This window comes from Nesoenas mayeri (assembly GCF_963082525.1).
Source record: "Nesoenas mayeri genome assembly, chromosome: 6".
Classification (NCBI taxonomy): Eukaryota; Metazoa; Chordata; class Aves; order Columbiformes; family Columbidae; genus Nesoenas; species Nesoenas mayeri.
Window position 1 is genome coordinate 6,243,890 of NC_137545.1, and position 14,379 is coordinate 6,258,268.

At 43.1% G+C, this 14,379-nt stretch overlaps 1 protein-coding gene across 2 annotated transcripts in view; it reads right to left on the reverse strand.

The window, feature by feature from the left end:
- Positions 1-1,392: 1,392 nt before the first annotated feature.
- The window catches only part of RAPH1 (Ras association (RalGDS/AF-6) and pleckstrin homology domains 1), a gene marked incomplete at its 3' end in the record, with an annotated part of 59,197 nt that continues 46,210 nt past the window's right edge, over positions 1,393-14,379 (reverse strand). For both annotated transcript variants that reach the window (XM_080347085.1, XM_080347084.1), the window contains 6 exons: positions 12,384-12,527; positions 11,089-11,199; positions 9,341-9,439; positions 8,573-8,693; positions 6,908-7,050; positions 1,393-3,363 (listed from right to left, as the gene is read on the reverse strand). In XM_080347085.1, coding sequence (XP_080203211.1) covers positions 1,393-3,363; positions 6,908-7,050; positions 8,573-8,693; positions 9,341-9,439; positions 11,089-11,199; positions 12,384-12,527 — 2,589 coding nt within the window. The remainder of the gene's footprint in view (positions 3,364-6,907; positions 7,051-8,572; positions 8,694-9,340; positions 9,440-11,088; positions 11,200-12,383; positions 12,528-14,379) is intronic.

The following is a 14,379-nucleotide window of genomic DNA, read 5'->3' on the forward strand; positions in this document are numbered from 1 at the left end:
CTCTCAAGGTTGGGTTTTTTTCCAGTCTTCCACCCTGACTGCTACAAGTGCAACTTTGTAATTACCGAGTTTATGCATTGGTTGCAGTCTCTGGCCCGTCAAAGAAACCAGAGAGAATTCCCACTGCACTTGGCCTGAAATTACCACTCTCTTCTCTCTTTCTAGAAGGGAAAGTTTCCTGACAGTTTCTAATGAATTACAAACAATACCTTCTTTAACTGTTTCCAGATGCTTGTTTTTGTAAAGATAGTACATCTTATCAGGCACAAGGTGAGACTGTACGCTGTGTATGTTTGTGCGAGAACGTAACACCCTCTACAGAAACCTACCTGTTCGTTCAGGGAAACAATTACATGTACGAGTGGTGTATCGGCGTGGGTCAGCCACGGGGGACAGCATCAACTGCAGGAGTCCTGGCAGCTTTCAGAAGGGGTTAACACAAATATATTCATTTTGAGCCATAGAAACAAATGATCAAGCCTACTATAAAGTTAGAATGCATAATGGATTGGAATAATATATATTTATCCTACTTACTGCATGGACAAATAACTTTGAAAGAATTTGTAGCAGTGCATATTTTTAAACCATTTGGAAGGGAGGGGGAGGCTCTTTATAGTATAAATATATTTTACTCCAGCCCACTATATATAAAATCTATTTTCTTCCTCAGAACATACTCATTTTCAGTAGTATTATGACCAGAATGTTTTGGTATGTTGCACCTGTACTTTTTAATCAATGGACAATGTACAGTTAGTAGCAGAACACCTCAGCTCTACGCCATGCACCCACCGCAAACTGCCGAGACGTTTGTGGGTGTGTTGTGTGTTGCTTTTTTTCCTTTCTTCCTTTCTTTAAAGTGCCCCCTACATCTTCATCTTCATGGTAAGATTTAACTAGTTCCAGAGTCCGATTCCAGATAATATAGTAACTGAAACAATAAATAGGGTTCTGCAAAAACATTCTGGTTATCTTCTATAATTGCGATGAAATATATCACAATATATTATATACCTACACTTATAATACATGCACAAACATGTCTCACATGGACAGACACTACAAAAAATTATCTTCACCCCTCCCCTAATGCAGAAAAAGTAAGAAATTGGGCTTTTGGTCCAATCCATAGAAAGGGTAAAATAAATTGAAAGGGTATGTCAATGCCTCTCTACCCACTTTTCCCAATAAAATATCAACACCCTCAAGCCCCCATATTTTTGGCCTAGCCATGAGAGGGGAACGTCTTTACATTTAGCCTTAGCTACAGTTTGAGATCACCTCTTTCGATGGGGCTATCCTCCGTGTCCCAACATTCTCTCCAAACACGCAAGATCAGGTTGGCTGATCACGGAGCTGCTCCCAAGTCATGGAGAGCGTGGGGACGGACTACCAGTCCCGCGACAGCTTGGTGTTCTGATCCCTTTTGGGAGGCGCTGGGGGTGGCCCCCTCCGTAACGTTGCATAGCCGGATATGTGACTGCCCCCGAAGCTGCTTGTCTTCTGCTGGTCAGCCAGCAGCTCCGGCGGAGGCGGCGGCAGGGCCATGTCGTCCATGGTGGCGGTGGGCTCTGCTCTGGACATGCGTGCGGAGGAGAGGGAGCCGTGCCGGGTGATGGATTTCCGCTGCAGTGTCCGGTTGAGGTCTGCCAGGAATCCTGGCTGAACGCTAAGGCTGGACTTGGGTGAAGTGGGCACTTGAGGGCCAGCTGACGCTGGTGGCTCAGTGACCTCCGCTTGCGTCAGTCGAGTGCTGTCATTCCGCTTGGGACGTGTGGGTGGTGGGGCTTTTTTCACAGATGGTTTTGACCACACCTGAGGCTGAGGATTGACAACAGCGACTTTTGGGGAGGTGCTGCCTGAAAACACGGATGGGATCTCAACTGGCGGGAGAGGAAGATCTATTTCAGGTGGTGGTGGTGGAAAGTCTGAATCAGATGGTGGTGAAGGGAATTCAACCACAGATTCCTTCCCAGACACACCCGGAGCAGGAGGCTTGGCCAGGATCCCTCCTTGTGGAAGGACAATAGGCAGGCCCACCCCAGAAAGGTTGAGCTTTCCTGGCTTTGGAGGGGGTGCAGAAGGCGATGACTCCTTGGAAGGAGACCCTGACGGCTCTGGTGGGTGTGCAAATTTGCTGACAAGGCGATCCACTGAAGGTCTCTTGGACTCATGGTACTCAGTGGAGCTGGTGGACTTGATGCTGGAGTTTCGCTGAGGTGTTGGAGGTGGTTTCTTCCCTCCGGGGCTTGACGTCTTGCCGGTCTTTTTGACTGGAGACCCTGATTTGTCAAGGGGGGGAGAACCTGCAGAGGAAGCTGGGGAAGGAGGTGGAGGAGGAAACACTAAGCTGCTCTCTGGTGGAGGAGGGGGGAAATCTGGTGAGGGAGCGGAGGCGGGCTGCCATTTGGGCTTTGCCTTCACTGCTGGAGGCGACTGTGGAGCCACGCTCAGCGGAAGGGGTTTCAGAGGCTGAGGCTCAGCGGCAGGTGGGGTGGGAGGGGGTGGGAACTGGCTGACTATCTGTTTCACCACCGAGGGCGCTGGGGACTGAGGGGATGGAGGGGGCTTCACAGAGAAACTCTGCTGCTTTGGGAACGTTGGGGGAGGAGTGGGGCCGGGAGGGGCTGGGGGCAGCGGAGGCACCTGGGGAGAGGTGACACTCGGTTGTTTCTTTATTGCAAGGGGTAAGGGAGCTGGCACAGGGGGGGTGACGTGCGTGACCCCTGGCGATGCTGCCTTCCCAACAGGCTGTGCGGGAAGAGCTGCCATGACAGGCTTTGGGGGCGCCTGGGGTGGGGGGGGGGCAGGCACAGGAGGAGGAGGTGGTGGCAACGAGGAGGTGGCAGTGGCCTGGCTTATATTTGGTTGAACTTGATGGATTTTGGGGGGCGGCGGTGGCGGTGTGAACTGTGGCACAGAGGGGGCACAAGGTGCCGGCTTCAGCTGTGCCATGGCCGACCCCGGTGTTGGGGGAGGCGGTGGAGGGGGGGGAGGCGGCATGACACCGTTGGGGGGCACCAGCATCTGAGGCTTTGCTGAGGAGGGGGGGGGCGGGGGGGGCTGCTGCACGGCAGGAGCTTTGGAGAAAGGCCCGCCGTGCTGGGCAGCGTTCTGCAGCCTGGTGATGGTGCTGTACTTGACAAACATGGTGGCGGCAGAGCCCGCCGATGGCGTGGCCTGGCTGGGGAGGGGGGGTGGGGGCGGAGGTGGGGGGGGCGGCGGGGGCGGCGGGGGAGGGGGTGGGGGAGGCAGCGGGGGGGATGGCTGCGAGGCTCCGTAGGGGGCCGCCACTTTTGTCTGTGGAGACACAGGAGGTGCAACAGACATGAAGGGCCGACCTGCGGGCTCCATTCGGGCCTATTGGGAAGGGATTTTTAGTCAAAGTGGAAAGGGAGAAAAAGAAAGAGACAGGGAGAGAGAGAGGGAGGGAGGGAGGGAGACAAAGAGATTATAAAGTCAAGGTCTAAATGTGCCTGTCATTAAAAATTAAGTGGCAGATTACAGCATGCAGGAAGTATTAGCAAAACAATGCAGCAAGAGACAGCTCTGCACGCTGACCAGCCGGGACCGGGTGCGGAGGGACAGAACCAGCAGAGCCAGGCGTGCTCCACGCTGGGCTGAATGGCAGGGAGAAAATACAGCAGCCTTGCGGCAAGTATAGTGACCCAACCAGAGCACGCCCAGAGGCCACAGGCCATGACAGAGGACATCACGGGAATCCTGAACTGCTCTAAAACATGTCAAGAGCAAGCTCTGCGCAGGGATACTACTGAGATCTTTCCACTACACACACTCTGATATCCAAGACTGACAAGGGCAAAAATGAGGAAAAGAGAAAGAACTGAGATTTCCGAGGAAAACTTCCCCAGAGGACACATTTTGAGATCTGCAAGAGAAAGTCAGCTTGGGAAAGAAAAGCTGGACATGCAACTATTACATGAAGCAGAAAAAGAACGACAGGGAAACACTGACTAGGGGAAGGAGCAATGGGAAAGCAGCAGGCAACGTTTTAGTCTACTCGCTGGGTTTTGTTCAAATTAAATTGCGTCTCTAAAAGTGTAAGCCTACATTCCTGTTAAAAAGATAGTTGCATTACTAAAGTTTGTAAACATCCTCTTAATACAAAGTGGTTCAGCTACAAAGCAAGTTGTGAATTTCACAGTGCACAGCATAGGAACATGCCTTAGAGATGCAATACCAACATGGCAACTGACCACACCAGCTACCTATAGTTCATTAGCAGATACTTTGCCACAAGTTAGCCCAATTATGCTCATTTGCACTCTATGAGCAGGTTTTCATATTGCTTTGTTCTAAACGTGGGTGCACACAGCTTCTATATGTGCAAAAGAACACCAAAAGGATTAGAGTCAGAAGCAACAAACGGTGATTCACAACACACATGGGGTGTGCCAATACCTGCCACATTAGCTCTGGAGGGCAGGGGTGTAAGAAAGTTCTGGAGCTAAACCAAAGTGTTCACATGACAAAACACGAGAGAAATCTTGATCTCTTGCAAGCGTTAGTCTGTAAGTCACCATTCTGCCAATCACCCAGGTTAATGAATTTTTGAGTAGCAGCACCTGACCTTAATTGTGCCCTGTATAAGGCACCCCGGGTGTGCTGACCTCAGCTGTGCTGAGCTTCACTTTTGACACCTGAGACAGCAAAAGGCAACAGGAAAAATAAAAGCAGCATAAAACAGACAAAGAGGGCGACCAAGGCATACCAGCACAGCTATCCCTCAGTGGCAAGACCTTGGAGAATCTTCAATTTGTCACTTAAAGCACACACAGTGAATGTGCATTTTAATGCCTCTTTCAATCTTTGAGATATTTGAAACAGAGAGGAATTTTCCTCGTATCTACTGAAGACACTCATCTTCACAGTGAGCAAATTAAACACTCAGGACAGGGAAAAGAATTTTGTAGATCACAGGAGGGTGCCCTCCACAGAATTAAATTAGATTTCCACAACCAGAAACATATTGAGTGATACTTTGGTTACAGAAGAACCTTGAAACAGATCATTGTACTTGTTTGTCCATATAACCATGTAATGTCTTTCTGGGTATCTTGGAAAATCACTTACTGCATACTATTTATTCATATTTGTAACATGCATCTTCATGACTATCTGGAACCCTCAGACATGCTATTAAAAAGTATCTATCTTTCAAAATAACAACAGTACTTTTTTTTTTAGCTCTTTTTCCTATGAAAACGGGCTTTTGCAATTGAATTGTTTGCCATCTCTTTTCCTATGCCAGTTGGATTCTTTGGAAGTTTTAGTACAATCCATCCCCCTTTATTACACATGACAAAGAGAAATATAACTTTTATTGGATTTGTGCATGGGAAGGAAATAAAATTGATGACATCTTGCAACATGGATGGCCCTCACCAGGGGCCAGTCTCAATATTTTATTTTTAAAATGGCTTTAATCAGGTAGCATAAAAATTCTTGGGGTTTATTTAAATGAGCAATTGCCAGCAGCACTATGGACTTGATAAGAACAACAGTCATCCCAGAGTGGAAAACTTCAAACTTTTCTCTACAAGCTACCAGAGAGTGTAGCAGCAAGATTTTCACATCAAACCCAAAACCTCAGGAAGCGTTAATATTAGAGTTCTCATAGCAGTGCTCTCTCACCTCTATCAGATACATGTTAGACAGACTCAAGTGTCCATATTTTGCATAGACATTCCTCCTGCAGAAATGGTGCGCCCTGTGCACACAGACAAGGCATCTGCTGATGAACATGCACCACGTGTTGCATTCATGCAGTAGAAAAATTTGGATCACAATTTAGCAAGCTACATTCCAGGTCTGACTACTACGTTACTATTAGAAATAGACAATTTCCAAGCCAGCAGGCACCGCAGAAAAGTGACAAATTCCAAAGAATGCAGCCATGTCAGTTTTCACATTGTGCCACATGTGCTTTCTTATTTGAAAATGTCATGTCTTGTCTTATTTTTAATTATTTATTGATGCACCAATGTCAGGTGTAGTGACCAATGGTTTTAGTCTTAAAAAGCTTGCTTCTCTAGCTTGAACCTGGCGTCTGGGAAAGATTCAAAAGTGGCAGGAGTGTGGACAGCTTCTCATAGCCAATATACTTCCACAGGTAACCAGTCAGTACTGATGTCATGGCTGTTTGGGAACCTGGAAACACCTTTGTTTCTGACAACAAACAAGCCTAAGTGGCAATTCTGCTGTGTTTGGAACTATTCCTCAGGAACTACACCAGTCAACTACCACAGGAAAGGACAGAAAACTCACCAAACCACAACAGACCTGAGCCCCAGGCTTCAATGGGTTAAAATATTTTGTAACTCTCTGCCAGCAACAGGAGATACCGAACCTGCCTCAATCCACAACTGCTGTCAAGTTTAGTACTTCTTCTTTAACCATATCTATGGTTATTGTTCCCATTTCCACCCAGTATGATAGAAAACATTTGAATAAAAACTACTGGAGTACTTATTAAATAGACAAACCTGTCTTCAGGTTTCAGTTACCCACATCTTTCCATTGTAAAGATGTGGGTAACTGAAACTTGAAGACAGGTTAGTTAACTGAAGAAATATCTTAGTGAAAGAATTTCATTCAACTTGTTAAGAGCTGATCCTTTTATTTTGTCTTTATTCAACATTAGTTAATAGGATTCTATGGGGGGGGGGGCTTCTGTGCACACAAATAAAAGCAAGAACAGAAGATTTCAGGGCTGAATTCCCCGAAAGAGTGATTCCTGAAGAAACAATTATATGGCAGTGTGTGTCAATAACCTAGAGTAAAAAAGTGAAGAAATCCCACTCAAGACAGAGGTGGAAGAGGCATCACCCTGTCTCATACATTTTGTTGGGCGTTGGTTCTCAAACTAAAGTCTTCTTGTTACCTTGCTGGATTCCTCCAGTTGAGTGCCCCGTTTCCAGGCCTCGGAGAACATGGAGCTGACGATACTTTGGGAACGGACATGTCCAGCTGGCTGGGTGTCAGAAACTCCACTGTCAGACTGATTAGAATGATTTGATTGAGATTCTGTTTAGAAGAAAGTTAAGAAATAGTTAGCATGTGTTTATGAATGCAAGAGTAAAGTCAGTGTGCTTATGATGCAACTCTGTGTGGTATTTATTGGTCACCCTTGTTAAATATGTTATCCTACCAAAGGACATTGCTCCCACTAACTGCTGCGTAAACTCTAGCTCACATCCAGGCCGTTGCTGTGTGAAAAACAAATCAGTGCAACAGATTAACCAAACCTGAAGCTCCACAGAGATGACAGCATGTCAGATATGCAGCAAAGTAAAAACACACTGCAGTTGTATGGGTTGTGAAACACTCAACAGCTCCTGTACTTTGTGAAAGCCCCATTTAATGCAGTGCACGCAGCCTGCCCTCTCCAGCACAACCTTAGAAACAGACACTGGACACAGGCTGAGGACAGGCAAACTACACCAGCCGAGGCATCAGTCTGCTCCGTTCCTCAAAGGAAGGGAAGGAAGGATGCATATCCTGCAACTAGCAAATGCAGATGATGCTCTGGGTCCACGGGGTATCTTGAAAACACAGCAGCACCCACCAGTCTGGCATGTGCTTTCTGTGGGGAAAAAGAGTATCCAGGATAGGCTTGACTTCAGCTGTGGCAGAACACGCATGACTGGTGGGCTGCGGCTCAGCCCCCCGGAAGAGAAACTTTACCAGGAAAACACCCCGCTTGGATAGAGAAATTGTCAGTAACTGAGAATTTACTGCTACATCTGACAAGCTGTTCCACACAGTTCAAAAAACATGGTACCTTCACGGTTAGGCTGAATTTGTTGAGCTCATTCTCACAGGCTACTTTCTGGACCTTTCTAATTCAGTAACATTACTTCCTGATCTGTATCTGTGATGGACAAAACACTCTGACACAACAACCTGTTTTCGATAATGCAATTTGCCTCTGAGGGTTCAGAATAACCTGGCCAAGTGTCAGTCAGCTCTGAACAGTGAAATGATATAAAACTATCTGTTTTTAAAGCGTTATAAACAGGAGCATACGACTGCAGGCACACACAGTTTGACACAAGAACAGAAACAGTATTTTCAAAGTCTGTATCGAATGAGATTGTTCGGATCTTTGCCTCTGGGCAGGGACTAGTTCTCATTTTCCAGTTTCAAACATGTCAGTCAACAAAAGCAGTTAGAGAGCTACACATACAAGTCTCTAAGCCTCATTAGAACATGGATTTGACTTCTTTTTTCAAATAGGTCAAGACAGAGGCATTTGAAAGCAAGTTTATTCTTCTCAGTAGCAGAAAAACATTCTTTGAATGTGAACAAGAAAGTACTATATGTTCCAAATACATAAAACACTGCAAGTAATACAATAAAATAGGGTTTATATAATATGTTTATATATATATGTTAAACATAAAGTCTATGTTTTAGATTAAATATAGCAAGAAAGACTTTGGAAAACCAGTCTATCTCCTGCAGTAGTCTCTCCTGAGGTCTCCAGAGAGTGGATGACAAAAAAGGTAATTAAATCTTTGTATTACAAGACAGATCACATTACTACCTGGCAAACTAGATGAGCTGGAGCCTGACTTGATACTGGAGCTAGATAAGGAAGTCCAGTCATACGCAGATTCCGTTCTCTTCAGTGCTTCTTGATAGTTCATGTACAGTTGCTTCCCATACTAAGCAAAAGGACAAACAAATTTAACAACTGTGTAGGCTGTGCACCCTTTAGACTGCTGAGTGCTGCCTCTGGCATCTCTGTTCCACCTGGTTTTCCCTCTGAGAGAAACAACAGGCTCTTTGTTAAGAAGCTCAGGCAACATTAATTCAGTGCAATTTTATTTTTTTTTTAATTTCCCAAAAATTGTAACCCCTTCCCCCAACCTTTTGCCATTTTATTAGAGAATTGCTGAAAGAAAGAAAGAAAACCAGTTCAGTTATGCTAGTAGAGGCAGCATCAAGCAAAAAATGGGCCAACGAATAAACTAAGCCAACCTGGGAGTCCTAGAAAACAATTGTTTTCTCAATTATCTTCTTTTACCACAAGCCACCTTCTTGATTTTTTAAGGGAGCTGGCTAAAATGTAGCCATGGTGTCAGTTAGAACTTTATCATGGGACAAAGAAGTGCAGCATAAACAAGAAGAAAGGGCCCCATTACTGAATTGACACAACAAAGCCTAGCAAATTTGCTAGGGAATAAAATACGTTAGAAGATTCATGTTCACGTTCTGAAAAGTTAAACAGAGGAACGTCAGATTTAGCATGTATTTTGTTTCAAACAGGTAATGACAACAACTCATGGCAACAGTGCAAGCAGGAGGTCACCTTAGCAATACGGATGCCGTTGATCCATTGGTGCAGAGTTCTCACATCATCACAGCAAAGGTACTTGATATACTGGGATTTCTTCTGGATCTGAGGGTGCTGCAGAAAAATTGTTAATCCTCATCAATATTTTAATAGCCAGGAATGCAAGGAAAGCCATTTATCTGTTGAGGTCTATACAGACAAACAATGCTGGAAGCTCTTCAATAGGAGTCTGGTTTTTAAGGATTCAATCCTGCTTAATATAGTAATTTGGTGATTTGTCAGTTCCACACTGAGGACATAGCTTCACTTTGTCTAACTTATCCAACTAACTCCATCCCATTAATTTACTTAAATAAACCAATAATGGACAATTTAGTCACATTATTATTTGACTTCAACATTTTCAGGTCTTCATTTATGCCCAGAATGGCTTTAAAAAATTACTTAGATCAGGTTTATTCTGTGTAGTCAACATGTTTGAAAAAATGATTCACTTTTAACCTGTCCAAATGACGTGGGCAGAAAGTGACATGTGAGCAGAAGAAATCAATTGACTTCAAGGAATTCATAAATACCTACAAACATGGACATTTTTCCTTTTAATTGCATTCAATTAACTGTGCCAATGATCTATAAGAGCATGGAAAATATTTTCAGTTTCAACTGTATGCTTTCTTCCTTAATATCATGTCCCATTTTTGATATTCAGTGTCTACCTCTCAGTGGGCACAAATACACATTGCTCTATCTACTGGAAGATGAAATCCTATTTTCCGACTGTGGACAGGCAGCCACAGACTCCAGGCACATAAAACATTCCAATGTACTGACAATGCCACATGAGCTACAAATCAGAGAAGGTGAGTAGTCAAAGGAAAACTCTAAGTGCAACTATAACCACCTCTTGTTACTTGCACCATTTTCAAATCCACGAAGACACTTCACTTGCTGTGAACATACTGTGAAAACCTGTTTTAAAATAGCTTTGCAGCAACTGACACCACTGTGAACACTGTGTGGGAGTCAAGAGAGATGGGGAGATGAGTAGATGCAATTTAAAATAAAGTACTTAAGTTAATAATCTCACAGTTTAAGATCACGTCACTGCCTTCATAACATTTTTGTCCTACTTGTTCTTTCTACCTGTCCTTTATACTTAGAAATTTCTTCCTTTACAGCCTCCTCTTTCCTGCAGGTTGAGAAATATGGGTAGACTTGACTCCGTAAGGCCAATTTCTGTAAAAATCTGGACCTGTGCTCTGAGAAGACGGCAAGTCCCTGAAGTTTCAAGTGGTATTATCTCACAGAACCTCAATTGTTGTAAATTATAGAGTTACCAAAGGGAAAAAAAGGGTTTAGTGTTATGTTTTAGAATACGATAACAATTAAAAAAGACTCATCAGTCTGGAAGTAAGACAATTCAGGGCAATATGAAAACATTTACAAAGTCACGAGGAGTATGGAGAACAAGAAACAACCATTAGCTAACTGTTCACTTCCTATATTAATTTCTCATATGCAAAATGAAGATAATTTAGAGATTTGCCCTGAAAACTGACAGGCATAGTTTTCCAATTGTTATATTACTATAAGAAGTGTATTCTAAATTATAATCTCTCCCAAGATTCATATTGTGTTAGTCTGTTCTTGCTCACAATTAGGAAGTGTAGTCATTATAAGGGACTAAAATTACTGTGGAAACGTTTCAAGCTCTTTGATTGCTCTTTTCAGTATGAGAATTTCTAAAATAATTAAGAAGTTACCTTCAGCACCAAACAATAATCTGTGGGTGCTTTGTATTTGCTCCGATAGTCCTGTCCATAGTAAACATTGACATGATCTAGCTGTAGAAAGCACACGAGATCCCTTGAGACCTATTAAATACAAAAAAATATTACAAGATAACCACACTCACTGACAAAATCAGTCTAGTGCTAAGATCCAATATTAATATAAGGTCTATTTAAGATCTAATATTAGTTTCAATCTGATTTGAGAACTACCAATACAAGAAGGATACAGCCACGTACAAACTCTGGTATCAAATATTCATTTTTAACAAGGATATTATTTTCTAAATTCAGTCTGGGTTTTTTTGTGTGTGTGTTTTTTGCCAGCATTTTGCGTTTGACAACATTTTGGAGCAAACTACTAATCTTTATTCAGAGTTGGTATGAAGAGAAAGTAACTAAGGTTGGTCAATCAGGAACTTAACAGCTGCTGGTTACATTTCATCTTGGCAATAAGCAAGGTGTCCAAATTCCAATGTGACAGTGAGTATAACTCTAACGATGTTTGGCATTGATTGTAGGGCAGGGAATTTCAACAGGCTACCTTGCATATAGATTGTTTTAATGAAGCAAAAGGCTGTGGAAAGAATGTATTCAGCTCTAAAGAGATTTCCCCTCCATTGCCAGCTGTGTGGGAAGTGGAATTCCTGCACTGGGTATCGGCTGATGCTGTCAGGACTGAAGGATTCATGGACAATTTGAACTCACAGTAGTTCAGCCTTGAAGGTACAATGCATTTGTAGCAGCTTCCTATTTACTTTTCATTATCGATATACATAGAAAAACAGCAAGTAATACTGAAGAATTATATTTACCAGTTTAAAAAAACGTAGCACAAATTGGTCCAAAAATAATCCCATTTACATGAATTAACTAAAACAAAAAAAATTCTGCAGGCTGATTGTGCAGTTCATCTGATATTTTATGATTGGCATTTGCAGTGCAATTTGTCCTTCATCTGCATTCTGCTTGACAAAAGACAGCCTCTTAACTCCACCAATCATTTTTCCTCAGGTGTTTCTGAACAGCTAACCCTGACGTCACTCAAAAAGTAGGCCCTTGCCTTGTATTTTTAAATTTGGGGTTACACCCCTAGCATCAAGCACTATCACAGTAATTTACACACTATTTCCATGATAAAGCTGCACTTTCAACTGAGGAATGTGGCACTAGCCAAGGCACAGCTAGGCCAAAATGTAAGGCTGACTCTTGTGTGCACAATTTACCGACAATAACAAATTCAGGGAAATTGCTTTAAAATAGCATACCTTTGCCTTCCCTTTAGGGACATAGTAGATTCCAGAAGCTCGAAGAAGAAAGTAACGTTTCTTCCAAGACTTCTTACCATCCTCTTTCAGCCACAAAACTCCCTCTATCTCTGGCACGGTTACAGAACTTCCACAGAAACATTCCTGCCAATAAACACAGCAGTTTGAGAAGAGAAAAAGACATAGAATATACAGCATGCCATGGTTTGTTTTTAATGACTGAAATGTTGAAATTCTTTATATAAGGAATGCACACATAAGAGGGACAGCTCTTTTTTTGTGCAGTAATATGAATTAGAGATTAACTGTAGAAGCTACAAGGTAATTCTGACAAACACAATAGCGGATCTTAGCATTTTCTCAGTGTAAGAACAATAATAAAAATATTAGCAGCTATTGTAAACATTTTCTAACCACTGCTTCTCAGTAATAGGTGCCCCAATGGCTTTACTGGCATTAAAGTTGTAAGGTCACCTTATAGATATAGCCTCACAAGTCTAAGTATACACAAAACCTAATTACATATCCATCAGATACAGCTTTAATTCGTTTAATGAGTACTTTGTTGCTACTAACTGCCAACACTACAACTTCTTGTGAAGGTCCTGTTTATAAAGAGCTAACAGGAAAACAAATGCTTTAAATACACTCCAGATTAACATGCAGCACAGAGATTTGAGTAATCCTAGATGAAAGAATTAGACAGAATTACATGCCTCTGCATGTCATGGCTTCAAGCACCTTTTTGATAAACAGCATTCATATGGACTTTTACTAAAACTCATATTAATAATACGCTAAGAGTGTGCACATGCTACTTATTGTATTAAGTATAAATCCAAAATTAATTACCCAAAATGTTTACTTTTGTGTAACTATTGAAATGATAACCATGAATCTGGAAATCAAGTGGAAGCTATGACACTTCAGCATGGTGACCAAACCATTCAGTGTTCAGCTAGTGGAGGCTGTGTTTACTGTTTGCTGTATTTGCTCGGCAATTTTTTTTGTTGTCCTCAGTTCTGTAAACTATTTAATGTGTTCCATATGAGATGCATCTCCCCTTATCTTCTATAGCTTGAAGACTCTGAGGCTTTTTTTTACTTTACGAAGCAGAAAGTTTCAAAGGTTCACAACTTCCAGAAGTTATGCCAAGCAAACTTACAAGTTCTACAAGAAGCAGTATACCAAATAATTCAAGAAGCTAAGGCAGTCTATTCCGTAACATGTGTTGATTGACTTCCTTTTCTGTCCCTTATTTTTTAAATACTTGGTTGTTTATTTTAAAGGGTAATTGAAACAAATTTTAACTATTCTGCTTACTAACTGTGGCAGAATGCAACTCCCCCTCACTTCCCCTCTCTGCCCCCTTTCTCCCCCTCCGTCCTTCAGTTATGGAGGAGTGGGCACATCTCCTCTCTTTCTCTGCTACTTGAGGCTAACAGCTTCTTTTGTTTGACCCCAGAGCACCCTGGCCAGGGCCATTAGGAGAAGGGAGTGCCAAGGAACCAGTGAGTGGGCGTGCAGAGGAGCTTCTTGAATGCCTACAGTCAGGTCTGATCAGATAAAAACGGGACTCTGGTCGAGACTCCGCCCATTGTGTGGGTCTCTCGGAGCACCAGCAAGATGCTGCCGCCGAGAGCCCCCCTCCCCGGGATGGAGACTGCGCCTCGCTGCCACGGATGTGAGTAAAACTTCTCGCAGAATTGTGAGTATATTTATACTTTCCGTGGACATATGCACGTATAACTCTCCGTGCTCCATATGAGCATGTGTAAAATTAATCCTCGCAGAATCGCGGGTGTATTTTCCTTCCGTGCACATATGCACGCGTTAACTTTCTGTGCACATTTGCACACGTACTTTCCGTGCTTAATACAAGCACGTATACCTTCCGTGCACATTTTCACGTGTACTTTAAATTATTTCCTCACACAATCGCGAGTGTATTTTCCTCCCGTGCTTCCACGTAAGCACGTGTAATATTCCGTGCACA